The 18033-nt window shown below is 36.9% G+C and overlaps 1 protein-coding gene across 1 annotated transcript in view; it reads left to right on the top strand.

Annotated features, from left to right (window-relative positions):
- The window catches only part of DROSHA (drosha ribonuclease III), a 74768-nt gene that overhangs the window by 12825 nt on the left and 43910 nt on the right, over nucleotides 1–18033 (top strand). The window contains 7 exon segments of the mRNA XM_080380140.1: nucleotides 2724–2804; nucleotides 4412–4498; nucleotides 4605–4691; nucleotides 7732–7803; nucleotides 9430–9511; nucleotides 10774–10848; nucleotides 14704–14873. Coding sequence (XP_080236266.1) covers nucleotides 2724–2804; nucleotides 4412–4498; nucleotides 4605–4691; nucleotides 7732–7803; nucleotides 9430–9511; nucleotides 10774–10848; nucleotides 14704–14873 — 654 coding nt within the window.

The raw sequence follows: 18033 nt of genomic DNA, 5'->3' as shown, positions 1-18033 counted from the left end.
CTGGGATGGAGGAAAGGTAACATGTTTACCTCCTTTACAAATTTTTCACCTAAATGGTCTCAGCTCATAATGATAAATAATTTTTTAAATATGCAGTTAATGCTCCTAATTTCTTGTCTAATGGTTCTTTTGTAATTGCATGGAGATTATAGTTCCCATTAAACATAATTACTAAGCTCGTGAAGTGTTGTTTTGAATGTATGCATTGCACAGAAGACTAGTTTTTGTTTGCAAATTTGCCATCTTCATTTTCTTACTTAAATGTTTTACAGTCTAGTCTAACTCATTATCAAATGGCACCTCAGTAAATTTATTTTTCTGGGACTTTGTGTGATACATGAGTTCAGCATGCAACAAATCATAATGCGAAGAGATACTGCAAAGCTTACTGCCACTGTGGTAATTCAAAGGTCTGTTGAATATTCTACTACAAACTCATATTTATGCTTCTAGTTTAAAAAAGAATAAAATAATTTGACTGAGCATAGCCAGCTGCTTTTATTTGTATGGAAAACAAAATTAGCAAGCTGTTTAGATATTTAATGGAAAAAATTGTGTAGCTCTTGGGCACACTTCAAAGTAATGTTCTAGGCCAGCATATTAGCTAAATAAAAAGAAGTACAGTAACTGTAGGATGAATAGATTCAGGAATGTGTGGCTTATGAGTTTCCTGCTGAAAAACTTCCTTTCCCAAAAGACTTTCTTGAGTCTGACTCTTTGTCTTTCTTCAAGGGGCTGAAATCAGATCATGGTGAGCTTGTCAGTGTTGAGTAGATTTTAATTTGAAAACATGTCAAGTTTCCCAAGGTATTTATCTGGTATGCCAAAATGCATTCTATCACTACATAAAACAGGAATGATTGCTGTGCACACTGGTATGTACATGTACACTGTCTGACATGGAACTAGTTTTTAGGATGGATCTTCCCAACCTTTGAATCTGCGCAGTGTGTTTCTTTCTTTGGATAATCTCCAGCAGTGCTGGCAGTTGCCAGAGAATAAAACCTGATGCCACCACAGTGGCCTTCTCTTTACAGGTGTTATCTGCTTGTGTTGCCTGTCAGTCAGAGAAAGTTAGAAGGCATTGCCTGTGTAAAATTGTGATCTTTCAGCATCATTTTGACTGCTCTTCTGCATTTTTTTCCATGAGTGGTGTCATTAGGGAAAAGATACATATCTGTCTGACTTGTTTCTCAAGTCCTGGGCTTTACAGGTACTTCACATCTCTCTCAGTTTCGATCTGTGCATTTAATGTAACAGAGGCAGTGTTAGTGCTGAACAGTTCTAAGAATGAACGATGAGATTTTAAAAAATAAGTGATTATTATTTTAGTAGCCTTAGTAGGCCTTTATTTTGGGGGGACAGATGGGCAATTTGTATTGATGCATTTTTAAGCTCTGTTCTGTTTTGTGGCTGTATAAGCTGGCAAGGAACTATGCTTTTACCTGTAAGCATGATTCAGTTTCATTGAGCCTGTACTTTCCACAAGGGTCTCGAAGTGTGGAACAAAAATGTGTGGGGAAAAAGCTGTCTTGTCATTCTGTTGAAGATTGCACGGCTAATTTCCAAAAGGGGAAGTCCCCTACTTAGGTTCATTTGCACATATGCATTGTGCCAGTCTGAAGAAATTAAACTGAGATGAATACTCAGAGAATTAACATCAGAACAAAAAAAAAATTGGGTCCCTCTCCCAGCTGTCTAAAGACTACATTAACAACAGTTTGGTGGCTCTTCCTGAGGTATCTTCACATTATATATTTTGTGTGATGGTGCTATTTAGTCCTATCATGGCTGCTGTTTACATGTTTAGGCTGCTTATAATAGCATGGAAAGTTTTGTTGGTTTTTGTATTGCATTGCAAGGTGATTGGGACATTTAAGTCTTAAAAAAATGTTTCAGTTCTTAGATTCAAACTTTGAAAAGCTCCATTAAAGCCTGGGGTTGGGAACCTAATTTGTGTCTCTGGTTTGACTCTGAGTAGTTTTTGGTTAGATTTCTGCAATGGGCATGATGTTAAGATCAGAAAGCTTTAGGCTATTGCAGTAATTGATAGTCTGCATTGAACTTGGTCATAAAAATGAAAAGACTAGCTTTATACCAGATGCACTGTCTCTTTTTGGTATAGCTGCTTGATGCACCCATACACAATATCCACTGAAGTGGATATTTTTTCTCCTTTCCTCTTTTCTTACTGATATTTTCACAGGATGGATTTGAAGTGTTCCCACTGGTTCTTTAAAGTGCCAAGTAAAACCTTTAAATGGTCTGCTTTGCATACTTCAGGTTATAGCCTTGCCATGTGACAGGGGGGTTAGTCAGGGACAGGATTTCAGTTGGTGAACTTAGTGGAACTGATGAAACATGGAGATTTTGGCACGTCAATATTTGCATGTGTGTGTTAGGAGCCTGAATTTCATTTTGGGCAGACAGTGTGCTGTTTGTATGTATAAGAAATGGAAAAGATACATGTCATCGTAGAGTGGTAGAATTCTGCTGGAAGTGTTTCTGCATCTTGTGCTTCTGAAACAGTGATGAGGTTCTAATGCTATTGTGCAGTTTTCTTGCATTAGTCTTTACTGTTCTCAGTTTTGTTGGCTTAAGAACATCCACTTAATCTAAGCATGACAGGCTTTTAGAAGCATCAGCACTCCAGGCCTTAAAACCAACATACTTTTCCAAAACCATTTTTCAGTAAAAACAGAATCCTATTTTGTTTTTGACAGATGAATGATGGACCTTTGTGCAAGTGCAGTGCTAAAGCCCGACGAACAGGAATAAGACATGGCATTTATCCTGGTGAAGAGGTAAGTAATTCTAAGAATTATGAATACAGACTTGCTGCTGTAAACTCATTACTTTTTTTTTGGCGTTGATTTGAGTTTTTTTCACATAATTTACAGGCTGAGTAACAACTCCTGTGCAACTTTAAATAACTTAGTTGTACATGTACAGAGCATGCTTTGTGATCAGTATGGTTTCTGGAAATAAACACAGTGCTTGGATGACCTCAAACTTTTTTATTCTAAAAAGGCTTTGTTCTTGTAAAAAGAATTGGAGAATATTAATATGTAGGTTTTACAATTGACCTTTGTAGTTTTTCTTGAATGTTTTTAATTTGCCTTTTTACATATATTTACTGAAAAAATATTTTATTTCTCTGTAGTTAAGGATTTACGAATATTTCTGTTAATTACTCCAGAAAAATGGCTTTGGTCTGAAGCTTACTATAAATGGCTCCAGTTCAGGATCAGTTCTGCCCCACATCGTCCCTAGTGTTAATCTTTCAGAGAAGGAGGGAGAAAATTTAGGAGGAGAAAACTAATACATAAAACTTGCTGCATAAAGGCATCTGTTCCCTGGAGCAAGGCCAGCTGGGAATCTGAGGTTTCAGAGCATCTCCTAGGATACACTAGTTTTTACTGGTCCTGTAGACAAAACTGTGTAGCTTTAAACTAATTGGTTTGTAACTGGCTCATCACAGCAGTGAGAAGCTTAATTTGGGGCAGAACAGCCAGAGTAATGTCCCTGCTTACAGGATGGGTTTTGCAAAGTGCACAGAGCTATGTAGTGGTGTAGCTATCTTGCCATCGCAATCAGGCCAACTTTTCTAACACTGTTTAGAGTAGTAGCCCACTTGCTGCAGTGATTTCGCCACCCCGCACCCCACCCCATGCAGACATGTGTATTCCAAAAAGGCTGGTGGCAGCCTCTGAACTGCAGCAAATTGGATGTAGGGCATATGAGAAGCAGGTTTTATCTGGCTGTTGGGGATTTTTAGGTCTTTAAACTGGACTGCTTCAGAACAAGAAGAAAGAAAATACGAGTCCCAGGTGTTTGGTGGTCCATCCGAGTGCATGGAGGCCTGGCTGCCTTTGGACCTCACCTACACACGTGGCAACTTGGCAGATAGAACAGGGTCACCAGAGCTGCCTCTGTGGTGATAGACTAATGCTTTCTTTTCAGGCCCCAGATCTGCTCCAAGCAGATGAGCTGATACCTGTCTATCTTGATAACATACTTTGAGACCTTCTCACGTGAGGTACAGGTTCCTTTTAGTAAGCTTTTAAAATCAGTTTCCTGAAAAAAAATATATGAAAGAGAAAATTAGTCTTGTACTGAACAACTAACTGCTGTGTGTAAGAAAAATGGAGAATCAAATGAAAAAAAAAAAACAAACTACAGGATTTTTTTTCACCTTTTTTCCTTTTGAATAGCTTTAAAAGTATTTCTGAAAGTGAAAATGTAGATAAGGCTGCACTTTCCCTCTTCCCAGAATGCTTAATTATGACTACCTGCTTTTATTTAATTTTTCCTAGTACATATTTCATGGCTATTAGAAATGCTTTATTCTCTCTTTTAATCTAAATTTGCCTTGACTTTACACAGAATTCTGTTTATCTCTTTCTTTAAGCCCATTAAACCATGTCGCCCCATGACCAACAATGCTGGAAGACTATACCACTATCGAATTACTGTGTCACCTCCCACAAACTTCTTAGTAAGTATTTATAAATAATTCTAACTAGGACTCTAATTTTGTTTTCATTGATGGAAGTAGTACTGCTTCTTGCTTACTACTTGGTGGTGTGTTTTGCTTTTTTAAGACAGACAGACCTACTGTGATTGAATATGATGACCATGAATATATCTTTGAAGGGTTCTCAATGTTTGCACATGCCCCACTAACAAATGTAAGTATGTTCGTTACTATATATATCGGATTTATTTGGAAGTTAAGCTGTTTTTGCTCTGAAGTAGAACTTCCCATAATACAGTGATACTTGTATGTTACAAACATCTTGCCACCATTGGTGACAGGGGAAAGACTTTTTGTGCTAATGAGTCTCAGGTTTTGTCTTGACTAATTGTGATGAGCATTGTCTTCAAAATGCGACTGAGACTGTGATGTGTATCAGTGTGATGTTTTTACATGTTTCACAGTTTGAAAGTGAAATAAACCATGGAATAAGTTGTTAAAGCTGTTAATTGGATGTAAGTGGGGTGAGGAGCTTTATTAAGTTAAAAAAAAAAATAAAAAAAAATAACCAGCACCAACAACAAAACAAGGTTTTCACTTTAAGTGACAAATTAACTTTTTTCAGACGTCCGCTCTAAAGGGGTTTCTGTCCTATAAAAACCTACCTAGACATACCCTTCTAGACATACCCACTACTTTCTAACATCTCTTCATCTTCTTCAGGAGCTAGACAAGTTATGAATTTTATTAAAAGTTGTAGGTATTTAAACGCAATTAATTTTATGTTTTGAAAGCAAATGTAACAAGAAAAGGACATGATTGGTACCTGACTGTCCTGGTTTTCCAATATAAGCCGATTTAGCCATATCTGAATAAAAAAATATGCAAATACTTAATTTCTGTACTCTTGAAGATTTTTTTATCTCGATGTTTCAATAATTATTTTTTCAAATGCTGCGGTATTTGTTTCCTTGGGTTTATACCTATTACTAGCTAAAACACCAATGCCAAAACCCAGTATAAGAATGGTTATCAGTACAGGACTGAGATGTAAGAATACTGGAACTGAGAGGCACTGAGAAGAAAATACTTTTTTCCTTGACAGTTCGTTCACATTATGTGTATATCACAACACTTCAAGTGAGCAGGAGAAAGGGACTCTTGTTGACAATAAGTCAGTGAGAGAGTGGAGTTCAGCCTGTGGTGTGACAGTGTGAAGCACTTGTGCCCAGGAGCATCAACTCAGCCTTGGGATTCAAAGCAGATTTGTCCCAGGGCTTTACATTTTTACTTTGCAAATGAGAAAAAAGGGACAGTTTTGTTTCATTGCCATTAAAAGGATGAAGAGACCACCTTACCTTTACAATTTTTGTGTCTGTTGTATGACAGGAAAGCAGATTTACGGAAATATAGAAGAAGGAATATTTACTGTAAATATAGAAGAAGGAAGATTCTTGTCTGACATGAGTAGCTAGTGATGACATTGAGCTTACTCTTACTGTAAAGTGCATATGTGTTTTTTCTCATTCCAAATAGGGGAAGTGATCAGCAGCAAATGATTGCTTTTTTCAGAGTTGAATACAAAACACTGTATTGTCAGTTCATGTTACTAATAGATATAAAGCCCTTTGGCAGAAGTCTCTTGCTGTCTTGAGATGGGTTTTGGCAGCATAAAAGCTGCTGTTTGAGAGACACTTTGGAACATATTTGATAAAAGGAAGGTGTCAAAGGGTGGCAAAAATAGAGATCTGAAAACAGTCTTTGAACCAGATTTCTGTAATTTGAAGTTTTAGCTTTGCAAACTTTAGAAGTCTTACTGCTGTGATTACTATTACTCAGTAATAGTTGAGCAGGTCAGATATTAGGGAAAATGCTTAGTACAGTCATAAGAGGAATTATAATTTTCTTTATATAACTACCAAAACAATTTTACAGTACTAACTACGTGTTCTTTGCAATGTATTTACTTGTGTTTGTGAAACTCAAATTCATGGAGATTTTGGTCATGGTCACTTCGGTAAAGCATTAATTTTCTGTTCAATACAAAGAAAAATATCCCAGGCTATTGATTTTCTGAATCGGAATATCTTCTCCTTGTTGAACTTGCATTTTAGACAATAAGAAAACACTCTCTATATTTTTTTATTTTTTGTTTTTATAAAAGTCCTACCGATTTCAGTGTGACAGGTTGTCATCTCTGCAGGTTCTAAATGGGACATTTGATTTCCAAGGCTTTTTATTTATGTATTTACATTTAATAGTGCCAAATTGTAGGCAATGCAACTTCTTGTTTGTTTGGTGTAGTTCCTTTGTTTATCATGCAGATATCAGCAGATTTTTGTAGGCAGAATAGTAAGATGTTTGACAGTGGGCTGCAAGACCGTGCAAGCAGAATATTGCACCTCCAAGTCCATTGATTTCAGTGCAACCCCAGCACCTTTCAGATATTTGTGTGCTTATCAGTGCAAAATAACTGCATTACCTCACTTTCACAGGCCATTGAATTGTTCTAAGATTCTTTTATGCTTGGAAGGCCAGTAAAACTTGCTAAGAGCTATACATATGTAGGGCAGGATTTGGCATTCCTGTAGTCTTTTAGAAATGCAGCTTTTTTGCTTTAAAAAAATCCCATTTAGAAATACAAATGCACACCTTCAGCAGTCTATGGACTTTGCAAACAAAAGAATCTTTTCTCAAAGGTGGAAAAAAGGAATTAGATGTTTTTCTTATTAACTAGTTGAGTGAACTGAGAATATTTATTGGATGAAGTGAGTATAAACCTATACATTTATCCTGAAGTTCTTATGTTGTGTTGCTATGACTTAAAGCTATATTTTAAGACAGTATAACTAGCGGAATTGGCAGTGTGCTACAAACACCTTGCCTTCAGGTCACTGTTTCAATCTGACATGTTGCATCACCAGTAATAAATTCACTTCCAAGTATACAAGTGAGAGAAGATGGGAGTTTACTGACCTTTGCTTTTTCTTCTAAACAACATTTCATCTCCAGTAGATGGCATTATTTAATCTTTCACCATCCCTTCTGTCAGCTTTGTGTTGTTACGGAGGTGGAGGTTAGAACTGTTACTTCTCTTGCACATGCTTGTGTTTCTGTCTTTGCATGATCCCCCAGAACAGCTGTTTTAGAAGTACCCTTTTCAGTGGACAGTAACACCTTAGCTTACAAAATTGTGTTAACTATATATTTGCTGCTGTATAGTTTTTCATGCTGAATTTCTATTTTCCTTCCAGATTCCTCTATGTAAAGTAATCAGATTTAACATAGACTATACAATTCATTTCATTGAGGAGATGATGCCTGAGGTAAGAAGGATAATTAGTCAAAAAGTCAGAGTGGGTTATGAATTGTTGATATGCTTAATGGATTAAACTCTTCAGAATCCCATCTTGTGAAGTCTCGTAAGAGACTGGCTGTGTTCTGAATGAATGGCTGAAAAGGAACTTTCACCCACAGGTACTAGCATAAATCCATCTACCTGGGCTATCGTATATTAAAATCAAATAGTAGGAAATGCTTATATCCATAGCTTCTTTTCATTTTAAGTTATATATAATATAATGTCAGGTACTCTTATCTGTAAGCTGAGTTAGAGATCGTCCTTCACGGATAACAAAAATAAGGCATATGTAGATATTTGTTTGCCAGGACCACGTAAGTAATGGCAGAGCTGAAACTTAATCATAAGTTTGAAGCTCTGAAGATTGCTTATCAGTACTTAATATAAGCTGTTGCCAAAACAAATTTCCTGTGGATACAAAGAAAGAACATTCAGTCCATAATCTGTTTTATTTTTTTATTACAAATTAATCCCTGGTGAAGTCAGTTTGTGAAGTAAATTGCTGCAGTGGAACCGCATGTGTAGGTACAGAAACACCCCTGCATATTAACTACAAAGATAGGATCAGTGTTTAATGTAGTCACATATATTTACATTTTCTTTCTAGTTATCTCTTTTTTGCTCAACAGTATCTAAATATATGCAAGAGCCCTGAAATTCCTCAGCAAGATAAATATGATCAAAGGAATTTATTTCTTGTTACTGAATCTGCTGTGTTGTCTCCAGATCTTGTTCTAAAACAATAAATGGCCACCAAGCAAAAGAGGGAATTGGCTGTATTTTGGACTCCTGGTCAAATGGCTACAGCAATTGGCTACAGATTAATTTGCAGGCCATCTTTACTAATGCTTTCTTGTGAAAGAGATTGTGGTGTTGGGTTTGGAATTTATGGCCGGTATGATACACATACAATTTACATCAGCCTGGCCTGGCCCGATTTTGTTCAGGAAAGCTTTTTATGTTCTTTCATTTCTGAATGAGAGCTCTTTGCTTTGGAGGAGCTGCTTCCCCACTTGATGAGAAGAATCTCATTCTTTTTTTTCTTTTTTTTCCTGTTGTGTTTTTGGTTGTTGGGTTTTTTCTTGCCTGTTGGCTCTTGAGGTCATAATCCTCAATGTGTTGTGCTGATATGTTGCTGTGGAAGTGATAATGATACCACAGATGGTGATACATAAACTTTCAATATCAGCATGTAGGAAAAAGTGAATTACAAAAGGGATCCTTCTCAGAAATATGTCTTCTGCTTAGCTTACTCAGGCGAGAGGGTTATAGTGCATGGCAGTTTATCACAGATTCATGATTTTTGCCTATAGTGTTGATTTGGACATTGAATAAGGAGTCTTCATTACAATGCTTTCTGAAGAGACCACTGTGCTATGTTACAGTAGATGATTACAGATATATCAATACTGTTTCCAAAGCCCAGTGTCTAGCAGTTGGCAAATATGAAGACACTGGGTTTTTTTATTGTTTTATTCAACTACAAATAAGTGGCATTATTTGTATTACAGTATTATTCATAACATATATATAAATTATCATAATTATTATTACATCATTATAATTCTGCCTTTTTTTTTTCTTCCCCTAGAATTTTTGTGTGAGAGGTCTTGAGCTGTTCTCTTCATATCTATTTAAAGATATTTTGGAGCTCTATGACTGGAATCTTAAAGGTAATTTTTATTTAGGGGGAAAAAAAAACATACACAAAACCAAATGAATTTCAGCTTTTGTAAATAGGATTCTGTTCTATTATGTTCTTTGGTTTAAAAAATATAATGGAGAGGGCCTCAAAAGAACAAAGTCAAATGCTGTTTTACATGGCAGGGATAAACTTCCACTTTGTTTTTCAGGAAGATGAATTATATTAGAGTTCATTAGTGTGGGCTGTAGCAATTAAAATGCACAAACTTGGCACTAAATTTGTAAATTTTCTCCTTAATTCAAATCTGTTCTTTTTAATCAAACAATAAATATTGCACAGTATTTGGTGTGAGGTATTTTGAAAGCCAAGGTGTCAGGTAAACTATTGTTGTTATTTTTACAAGCTAACAAACAAGTCACTCATACAGGGTTTCTCTACAGTCAACTTACCAAAGTACTGTCATACAGACAGCCATAGAGGGGTAACATGTCATTATAGATGAATGTTTTTGACTTGACAAGATGAAAATATGTGTTTCTGTGAAGACTGTGACAGAGGATAATTTTGGGGATGATCCTTCCCTTGGTCTAAAAGAAGACCGAGAATATAAAAGGAATATTATTTCAGAATCTGTAGGTGTCTCTTGGTGTCTTGACTTTCTCTATGGAGATGCACTCTGCTTATTGCAGTTAAGCAGAGGAGCATACAGGTTTCATACATTTTTGTGTAGCCCTCTTCGGTTTGATAATAAATGTATTCTAGTATTGTTGTTTTTCATATCATTGGTTCTGATTGTTCTTTTTTTAACACCAGGTACTTATTGGTTTTGCTTTGATTTTCATGCAAAGCTATGTATGATGGAATAGGAAACAAAAATGCCACAAAATAGTATAATGGAAATTTCCTTGTTGTCTTTGTTATTGTAATCAAAAAACACCCCACTAATTGGGAGAGACCAATCAATTAGTACTTGTATCTTAAGACTTAAATTAATTATATAAACCCAATTTTTTTGTATCAATGTTCTAAATACAACTGCTGTGTCTTTGTTAGATTCTTTTAAAGTTATTGTAGCTTGCTTTAAAATTGTCCATGAAGCTTTCACTAGAAGGTTTTTCTGTTCCTCTCTGCTGTGCGTTTTGTTACTTTTCTGATTGAAGTTTAGGCCCTATCAAACGTAATCACTGTATATTGATTTCATCTGCAGCAGGGTTGCCTTTTTTCTTCTTTTGCCAATATGTTGCTGTTCATAAATTTACTCCCTTTTTTTTTTTTTTGTTCATATTTAAGGTCCTTCGATTGAAAATGATTCTATTTGCTGCCCCAGATTTCACTTTATGCCACGATTTGTGAGATTTCTTCCAGGTAATGTTTGTATTGTGTAGCTTTATGGAAATAACATTTGAAAAACCCCAACCCCCCAAAAAATGCCCACCCCCGAAAACTTACTGCAAGTCAAGTAGTTCAGTCAGCGTAGAGATCTGGTGCTTCCACCTGAAGTCTTTGGTGCTTGCTGGCAGTGTGGATGGTTTACTCAGCACCGGGATTCAGATGGGCAGGCCAAGTCTCACTTCCAGCTTTTGTATCTTTCGTGGTGACTTCAGGCAGTGCTGGGTCATCCTTGTCCTGCCCTGTGATGGAGCTGTAGCATTTGAGGAGCGTTATTACCTAACCTCACATGTGAAACTGAATTTCCTGTCCCCTCTGCTCTTCAGGATACCATGTCATTATATTAAAATTCTTGATGTACAGTTTTGAGGGTCGGCATGATTGGCACCCCTGAGCACATGTTGTTCTGATTGTTTTTCTTTATCTTAATGCAAGCTTAGACCTTGCAGCAAACAGTGAAAGTCAAAAAGCACCATTCCAATGCAATTCAACCCTAGCCTGCCAGCCAAGGACGAGCTTCAGTGTGAAACATTACACTCATTTTGAATGAACAGCTTACGTAGGCATTTAACACATCCTAAGATACTAGGACAGACTTTCAGTTGATAAAAATGTCATGGCTCTGTTGAAAACGTCTCCTGCTGAGATCCTGCCAGTGATTGTTCCAGAAGGGTTGTGTGGACAGAAGGATCCATTTCAGCTGCTGTATTGAGGTTACAGATGAGACATGGAACAATCTTCATCAAGAGGGCTGTGGCCTGGAGGTACACTGTGCTCTGGGCTTTGAAACTTAGTTGGGATATTAATTACAGCTGTAGCTAAATGAGGTTTGGCTCGTTACTGTGGAGAGTACTGATGGCTAGATGACTATATTTGTAATTTTTGTTCCTTCCTGGATACACAACACTGTTCAATCAGAAGCAGAGCTCTGAGGCTTGCTAGCAAACATTGATTTGGTTTTACAGAAGCAATTTACAAAATAAGCCATCAAACCACATGTGGCTGATTAACTTGACCTCACCACAAAATGAGAACAAGTTTGACCTGCTTGGTTTTTGTAGCTTGAGGCTGTTTTTCTGTTAGTTCGGGGGCTTTATGTTCTGTTTTGTTTTGTTTTATTTTAGAAGTCAGTCGTTTCTGTACTGTTGGCTTGTTTACTGATAGGGAGAGATAAGTCTCTGTATTCCTGTGTGCTTCCTCTTTAAGGTCCCCAGCCTTCTAACTCTTTATAAAAAATGTCTTTTTCCTGATATTTCTGGATATATAGTTGCCTTTTAATGTCTTTGACAGATACTTTTTTAATCAAGTTTACATTTTGTATTGATTATTTTTTGAGATATCCTTGGAGATATTTAATTTCCAGAGAGTAGGAATCTATTTCCTTCAGGTATGTTTGCAGAACAGTGTTTCTATATGTCTAATCAAAGAAGACATATTGGTGCAACAGATCTCCACACATCCATCAGCTGTCTCTTTAAAGATATAAATGAATTACTGATTTTTCCATCCCCTCTACTTTTCTTTCTTATTTTTCTAACATGGTCTAAAAATGTGGGGGTTGGGATGTCAGGATTACTTAGAGACAGGCCTTGGTGTAGCTCTGAGCTTTGAGCTAATTATACTGGGTTTACTGAGTGCCAGAGATGCATAGCATGTGGAGTAGTTGCTGTATTGTATTCATTGTCAAGGATTTTTATGATTATAAATACAAGAAAGTAAAAGACTACAAAAAAACCCCCAACATATGAGGTCCCAAGTATTGCCTGTTCTGACCCAGGAAAGGTCAGGAAAAAAAATGCTATTTTTAGCAAGCTGTACCCTTCCTGCACATGGTCTTCAGTAAGTTTCAGCTAGGATAGAGTTAATTTTCTTCCTAGTAGCTGGTACAGTGCTGTGTTTTTGTTTTAGGGTAAGAGTAACTTGATAACGCACTAATGTTTTAGTTGTTGCTAAGTAATGCTTGCCCGAAGTCAAGGACTTCTCAAGTTACCCATGTTCTGCTAGTGAGCAGGTGCACAAGAAGCTGGGAGGGAGCACAGCCAGGACAGCTGATCCAAACTAGCCAAAGGGATATTCCATACCATAGAATGTCATGGTCAGTACATAAACTGGGGGTCATCAGTCAACTGGTGATGAGCAGTTGTATTGCGCATAACTTGTCTTGGGCTTTAGTCCTCTCTCTTTCCCCCCCTTTTCATTACAGTTGTTGTTATTATTATAATTATCTTTTACTTTATTTCAGTTGTTAAATTGTTTTTATCTCAACCTGTAAGTTTTACTTGTTTCTAATTCCTCTCCCCATCCCACCCAGGGGAGGAGTGAGTGCGGGGCTGCATGGTACTTCGTTGCCGGCTGGGGTTAAACCATGACAGTATGGCTGCACTGTGGTATTTCTTTTAGTGATCGTTGGACATGGGCTACCTCTTCCGTGACAGCATAATCTGGGTGTTGACAAAGACACAAGTTTTGTAAACTTCAAATTAAACCCTTTAATTTGAAGGAAAACTTTTCACTTTTAAAAATCTGCCCCTGTAGCTATTTAGAAGTAATTTCTGTTTCCAGTGAGGTTTAGGGTGTATTTTCCCTATTTAAGATTCCCTCTTGGAGTTTGAATGAGGTTAATTGTTCTAAGAGGCCAAGTTATGTCATTCCCTTTCATTTTTTCTGTACCATAAAGCTGTAATTGCAGCTGAAGTAAGAGAGGTGCTTGTTCCCTCGTGTGTTTTGTAGACAGCATCATCTTATGCGGCACTGCTGTTAACAGAGCAGTTCTGTGAGGCTATTCCTGTGTGCCTGGGATCACATTTCTTGTGCTGTGTCATCATCCCCCATGCTGCTCTAAGGCTTTACTTCTGTGTTTTTTTATTCCATTCCTTTTTATTGTATGTGTAATGAGAGAGAACGTACTCGGGAGCAGGACCAGTTTGGTCCTGCTCCCTGGGGAAGGGAAATCAACATTTTTGCTCTGTAGGGATGAAACTCGGATGCCTCTATACCTACAGATTAATACCCTGTTGTTGGAAGGAGTCAGAGAGATGTTTCAAAATTAAAGCACTATAGTAATCTGTCTTATCTTTTTACTTGTATAAATGGACGTACTTAATTTGAATAGTCAGCGTCTGTGAGTGGTGGTCTGTCAGGACTGTCACTCGTATTTCCTGTTTGTGTCTTCACACCTGTAACTGGCTACCTGAAGCCAGTCAGATATTTATTATATTGCCTTCCTTTGTTACAAGCAGCCTTTGCTATGCATGTTTCCTGGGGTCTTTGAAGTATTTAGCTGTTTCCACATGTCCTTGATTTTAGTGATAGAAGACAGCATGAGACTCTTTAGTCTGCAGGTACAGCATGTAAGCATGCAGATGAGTTTAAAATGCAAGGATAACTTGCTATATTCATCCAGAAGTATCCCATAAAATTTTGAGTGCTCTTCAAAAAAAAAAGCTGTAAGAATGCCTAAAGGCTTTTTAACTACTGTTGTAAAAAAGAATTATAAAAGTGTGAAAAGGAAGATATAACTGGACAGTGTAACTGATTGTTCTGCCTACTCATTTTAAAGTTTTTTCAGGCAAGTTAGAAACTTCAACTTTACAGTATGATGAAACTGTTACTCTTGCTACCATAACTGTTATTGCTTCCAGTTTAGCAAAGTGTTTATGCAAGTGCAGTATTCATCAATAAAATATTTGCCTTCATATTTGTCAAGTCGCTTAAGCATTTTGCATTTTATTTTGCTTATCCAGATATTCTATGTGTTCTGCATATTTTCTGTCTTGCTCATGCTTTAGGAGTGAATATCTGAAATGCGTTTTATTTATTTATTCTTTTAAGATGGAGGAAAAGAAGTACTCTCAATGCATCAGATTCTTCTCTACTTGTTACGATGCAATAAAGCCCTGGTGCCTGAAGAGGAGATTGCCAACATGCTTCAGTGGGAAGAGCTAGAATGGCAGAAATACGCAGAAGAATGCAAAGGGATGATCGTTACCAGCCCTGGCATGGTAGAGCAAATAATTCTGATTATCAACAACCCAATGACACATACATGTCTTGCTTCAGGGAGTTTGCTCCAGGCTGAATTGGAAAGGGAACAGATGACCAGTAACAGTTGCAGATTGCCATAGGAACAGTTCATTGACTTCTTCCAACCCTGGGAAGAACTACACCCTCTGCCGCTCTACTGAAGGGCATGTTTCCAGATGAGCACTGTTTCAATGTGTGTGTAAAAGGAATGGCTATATTTTATGTATGTGAAACCATAGTTTGCTCCTCTGCTTGCTTATTTTCTTAGGCAGTCTTTGTGTTGTGTGATCTCATTCTCTTTTCCCTGACACAGAACCAGAGAATTAGTAACTATTTGTTATTTTCTTTCATCTTCCTCTTTTTACCCCCTAGCTCTACTTAGTGTCTTCCATCCAGATTCTGCCCTGAATACGGAAAAGGTGTTTTCTGCCTCTGTGGGGTTTTCCCACATTGTTTCTCTGTTGCTCTCACTCACACTGAGGAATCTTGTGTATGTTAATGAATGCATCCATTAATTTTCAGTGCTGTGCTTGAAACCCCTATGGCCTTATTATTTTGGAACAATTAGTATTTTAAGGCATATGTTCTCTGAACACAGCTCCTTTCAACTCCAGTATTTATGTGATTTTAGCCCACTTCCTTTTTTTAACTTTTGCACTTACAAAATGTGGGTCATACAAGTAAATGTCCACTAAAAGCTGCAGGGTTCTGCTTGCATGGTTTGGTCAGTATTGCATGGTTGTATCTCAGTAGTATAGGAATGTTTTGGACTTAATATTTTAGACTGCCATGCAGCTTTCTCAGTTGTAATACCTCTCTATCTCTGACTTCATTTTCCTTCTTTGCTTTTCCTCTTTTGCTTATAGCTCAACTTCTTAGCTTCTGCAGAAAAAATGTGTCTAGGTATCGTGCCTAAGGGGAAATTGTTTGCTAACTAAAAAACTTGTTACCAAACTGCAGCTGGGATGACTTCCTAAATATATTTTTCAAGTTCATACTTTTAAGTATGACAGCATTAAATTTAGTAAACTGCATTATAAGCTAATCATAACTTGGACAGGGTAATTTATTTTTCCCTTGATTTCATTCTAAGTGTTTTTATTCTGGCTAAAACTTTCTGAAACAAAAGGAAAATAAGATCATCTTTGGGAACCTGAAATACAGAATACACTTGAACTCTCACTATGAAAAATTCTGAGACAGTTAAAACAGTGCTAAACCAGAATCTCATAATAGAAATGGTTAGACAGCCTTAACTGTGTAACTTTGTTGCCTGTGGTTTCTGTGATACAAGGTACATGCTAGTGCAACAGTCTTCAGCATCTGAATGGTATACGTTGAGGTAACTTCAGTGGCGTCGCTGAAGATAGGCTGATTTCAGCTAGCTGAAAACTTGCTTTTTTGATTAGCATGAACAAACGCATATATGCTCCTTCCTTGTGTCACTAAACTGTAAATGTATGCACAAGGCGGTGCATTTTGTGAGTGGTAGTGTTAATTTTGAGGTTTTGTGTGATTTTTACTAGACAAGCTTTGCATGCTACAAGACAACGTTTTTAGAGATGCATGTGGACATCAAAATATGTAAGCATAAAAGAAATCTGCAACACTTTGAAATGTCATGTTATAATGCCATAACTAGAACATGTTTTTTCTCTCAAGATTGCAATGACTTTCTTCTTAGTTTGAGGATTTTTTCTGTTCATTGCAGCATATTCTATTGAGTATGAAAATAAGTGAAAAACAGTATGAAAGTATTTTTCTGTGCATTTTGTAACATTAGGAGATAAAACAGTTCTGTTACAATGTGAAACTGTTTTAGAAAATGACAGTTCTTCAATTTTATCCACTTGACACTACAAAGTAAAACCACTAAATTTTATTTTGCTGCTTTCCTCCACAACATCCCTTCAGAAATAATAATTCCTTTTGTGAGCAGATCTAGGGTTTTTATATGTATTTTAATTTTAAGTGAGGTGTATATATGCTTGCTGGAGAAGAGAAAAAACTTTGATAGGCATATAAATCCCACTTAAATATATATGTATTTTAACATATTTTTGCACTACATCTGCAAACAGTGTCATGTCTTCTAATATCAGCAAAGCCTTGATTGATGGGTTTTGGAGTAGAAAACAAAGATAATGGGCCTCTGTTCTGTTAGAATTTCTTTAGTGTTGATGAGATTTTTAAAAGCGAGATTGTGATTATTACATGGTCACTCGCAGCACTTTTAGAAGAATACAGGGATAAAAATCTGGAAGAATAACATCTAATTTGATTGTGTCCTGTCTGCTGGTGTGCAGTTTGTACTGTACATTTCTGTATGGTGCTGTTTGTTCATTTAACCTTCAGAAACGGCACCAGAGGGGAAGCTATTGTTCACTGTGCTGAAGGAAAAAAGCATGGCCTAGCTACACCCCTCTCATAACTGTCAGTGAAGGAACAATGGTGACTGAGTCTTAAAGAAGGAGTTCTTTTGTCCTGGTTGTTTTCAGACATCTGTGAATGTCTGTGTAACAGTGACAAAACTCAAAGGCAGTGTCATGTAAATAAAGAGGAAGAGTCTGATTTTGAGTGATCCTGAGGCCACGCATTTTACACAGGCCCTGCTATAGGTGTGTTGAAAGCTTTTCTCCCTTTCGCACTTGTAAGGATCAGATTTCTTCCATTTCAGTGTCTAAAGTATGGAACATTTTAATAAGAAAATATTATCTGTAATTTTAAAATATATATTGATTATAATTCGCGTATTGAGTATAATTATTGTTTCATATTCTGTTATCGCATTTTGCCACCTTGGTTTTCAGAGGACTTGTTGCATAGCAAGGCTGCTTTTTTGAGGGGAGTGGGGATGGGAGAAGTTCCTAATTTTAAATGTTATGGAAGGGGAGAACCAATGAAAAACTGTGAAAATAACTTTTCGACTTGGCTTTGTGCAAACCTCACAAAACCAGATAAACTTTAAACCAGAGCTTAAAGTCCTGAAATTTGGGAGCATCATTCTGCCTGCTACAAATCCCTCCCCATTTTTTCATTAGTTTTTGTCGTCCTAATCCCTTTTTGTTGGAAGTGCTGTGGGTGAGTGTTTTTCTCTTCCATTTTTTTTTTTTTAAAGCCTAGAAGCATGACCTAACG

This window comes from Falco punctatus (genome assembly GCF_963210335.1).
Source record: "Falco punctatus genome assembly, chromosome: 3".
NCBI lineage: Eukaryota > Metazoa > Chordata > Aves > Falconiformes > Falconidae > Falco > Falco punctatus.
The sequence above is the reverse complement of the archived record's forward strand: the minus strand, read 5'-3'. Positions and strand labels throughout refer to the sequence as shown.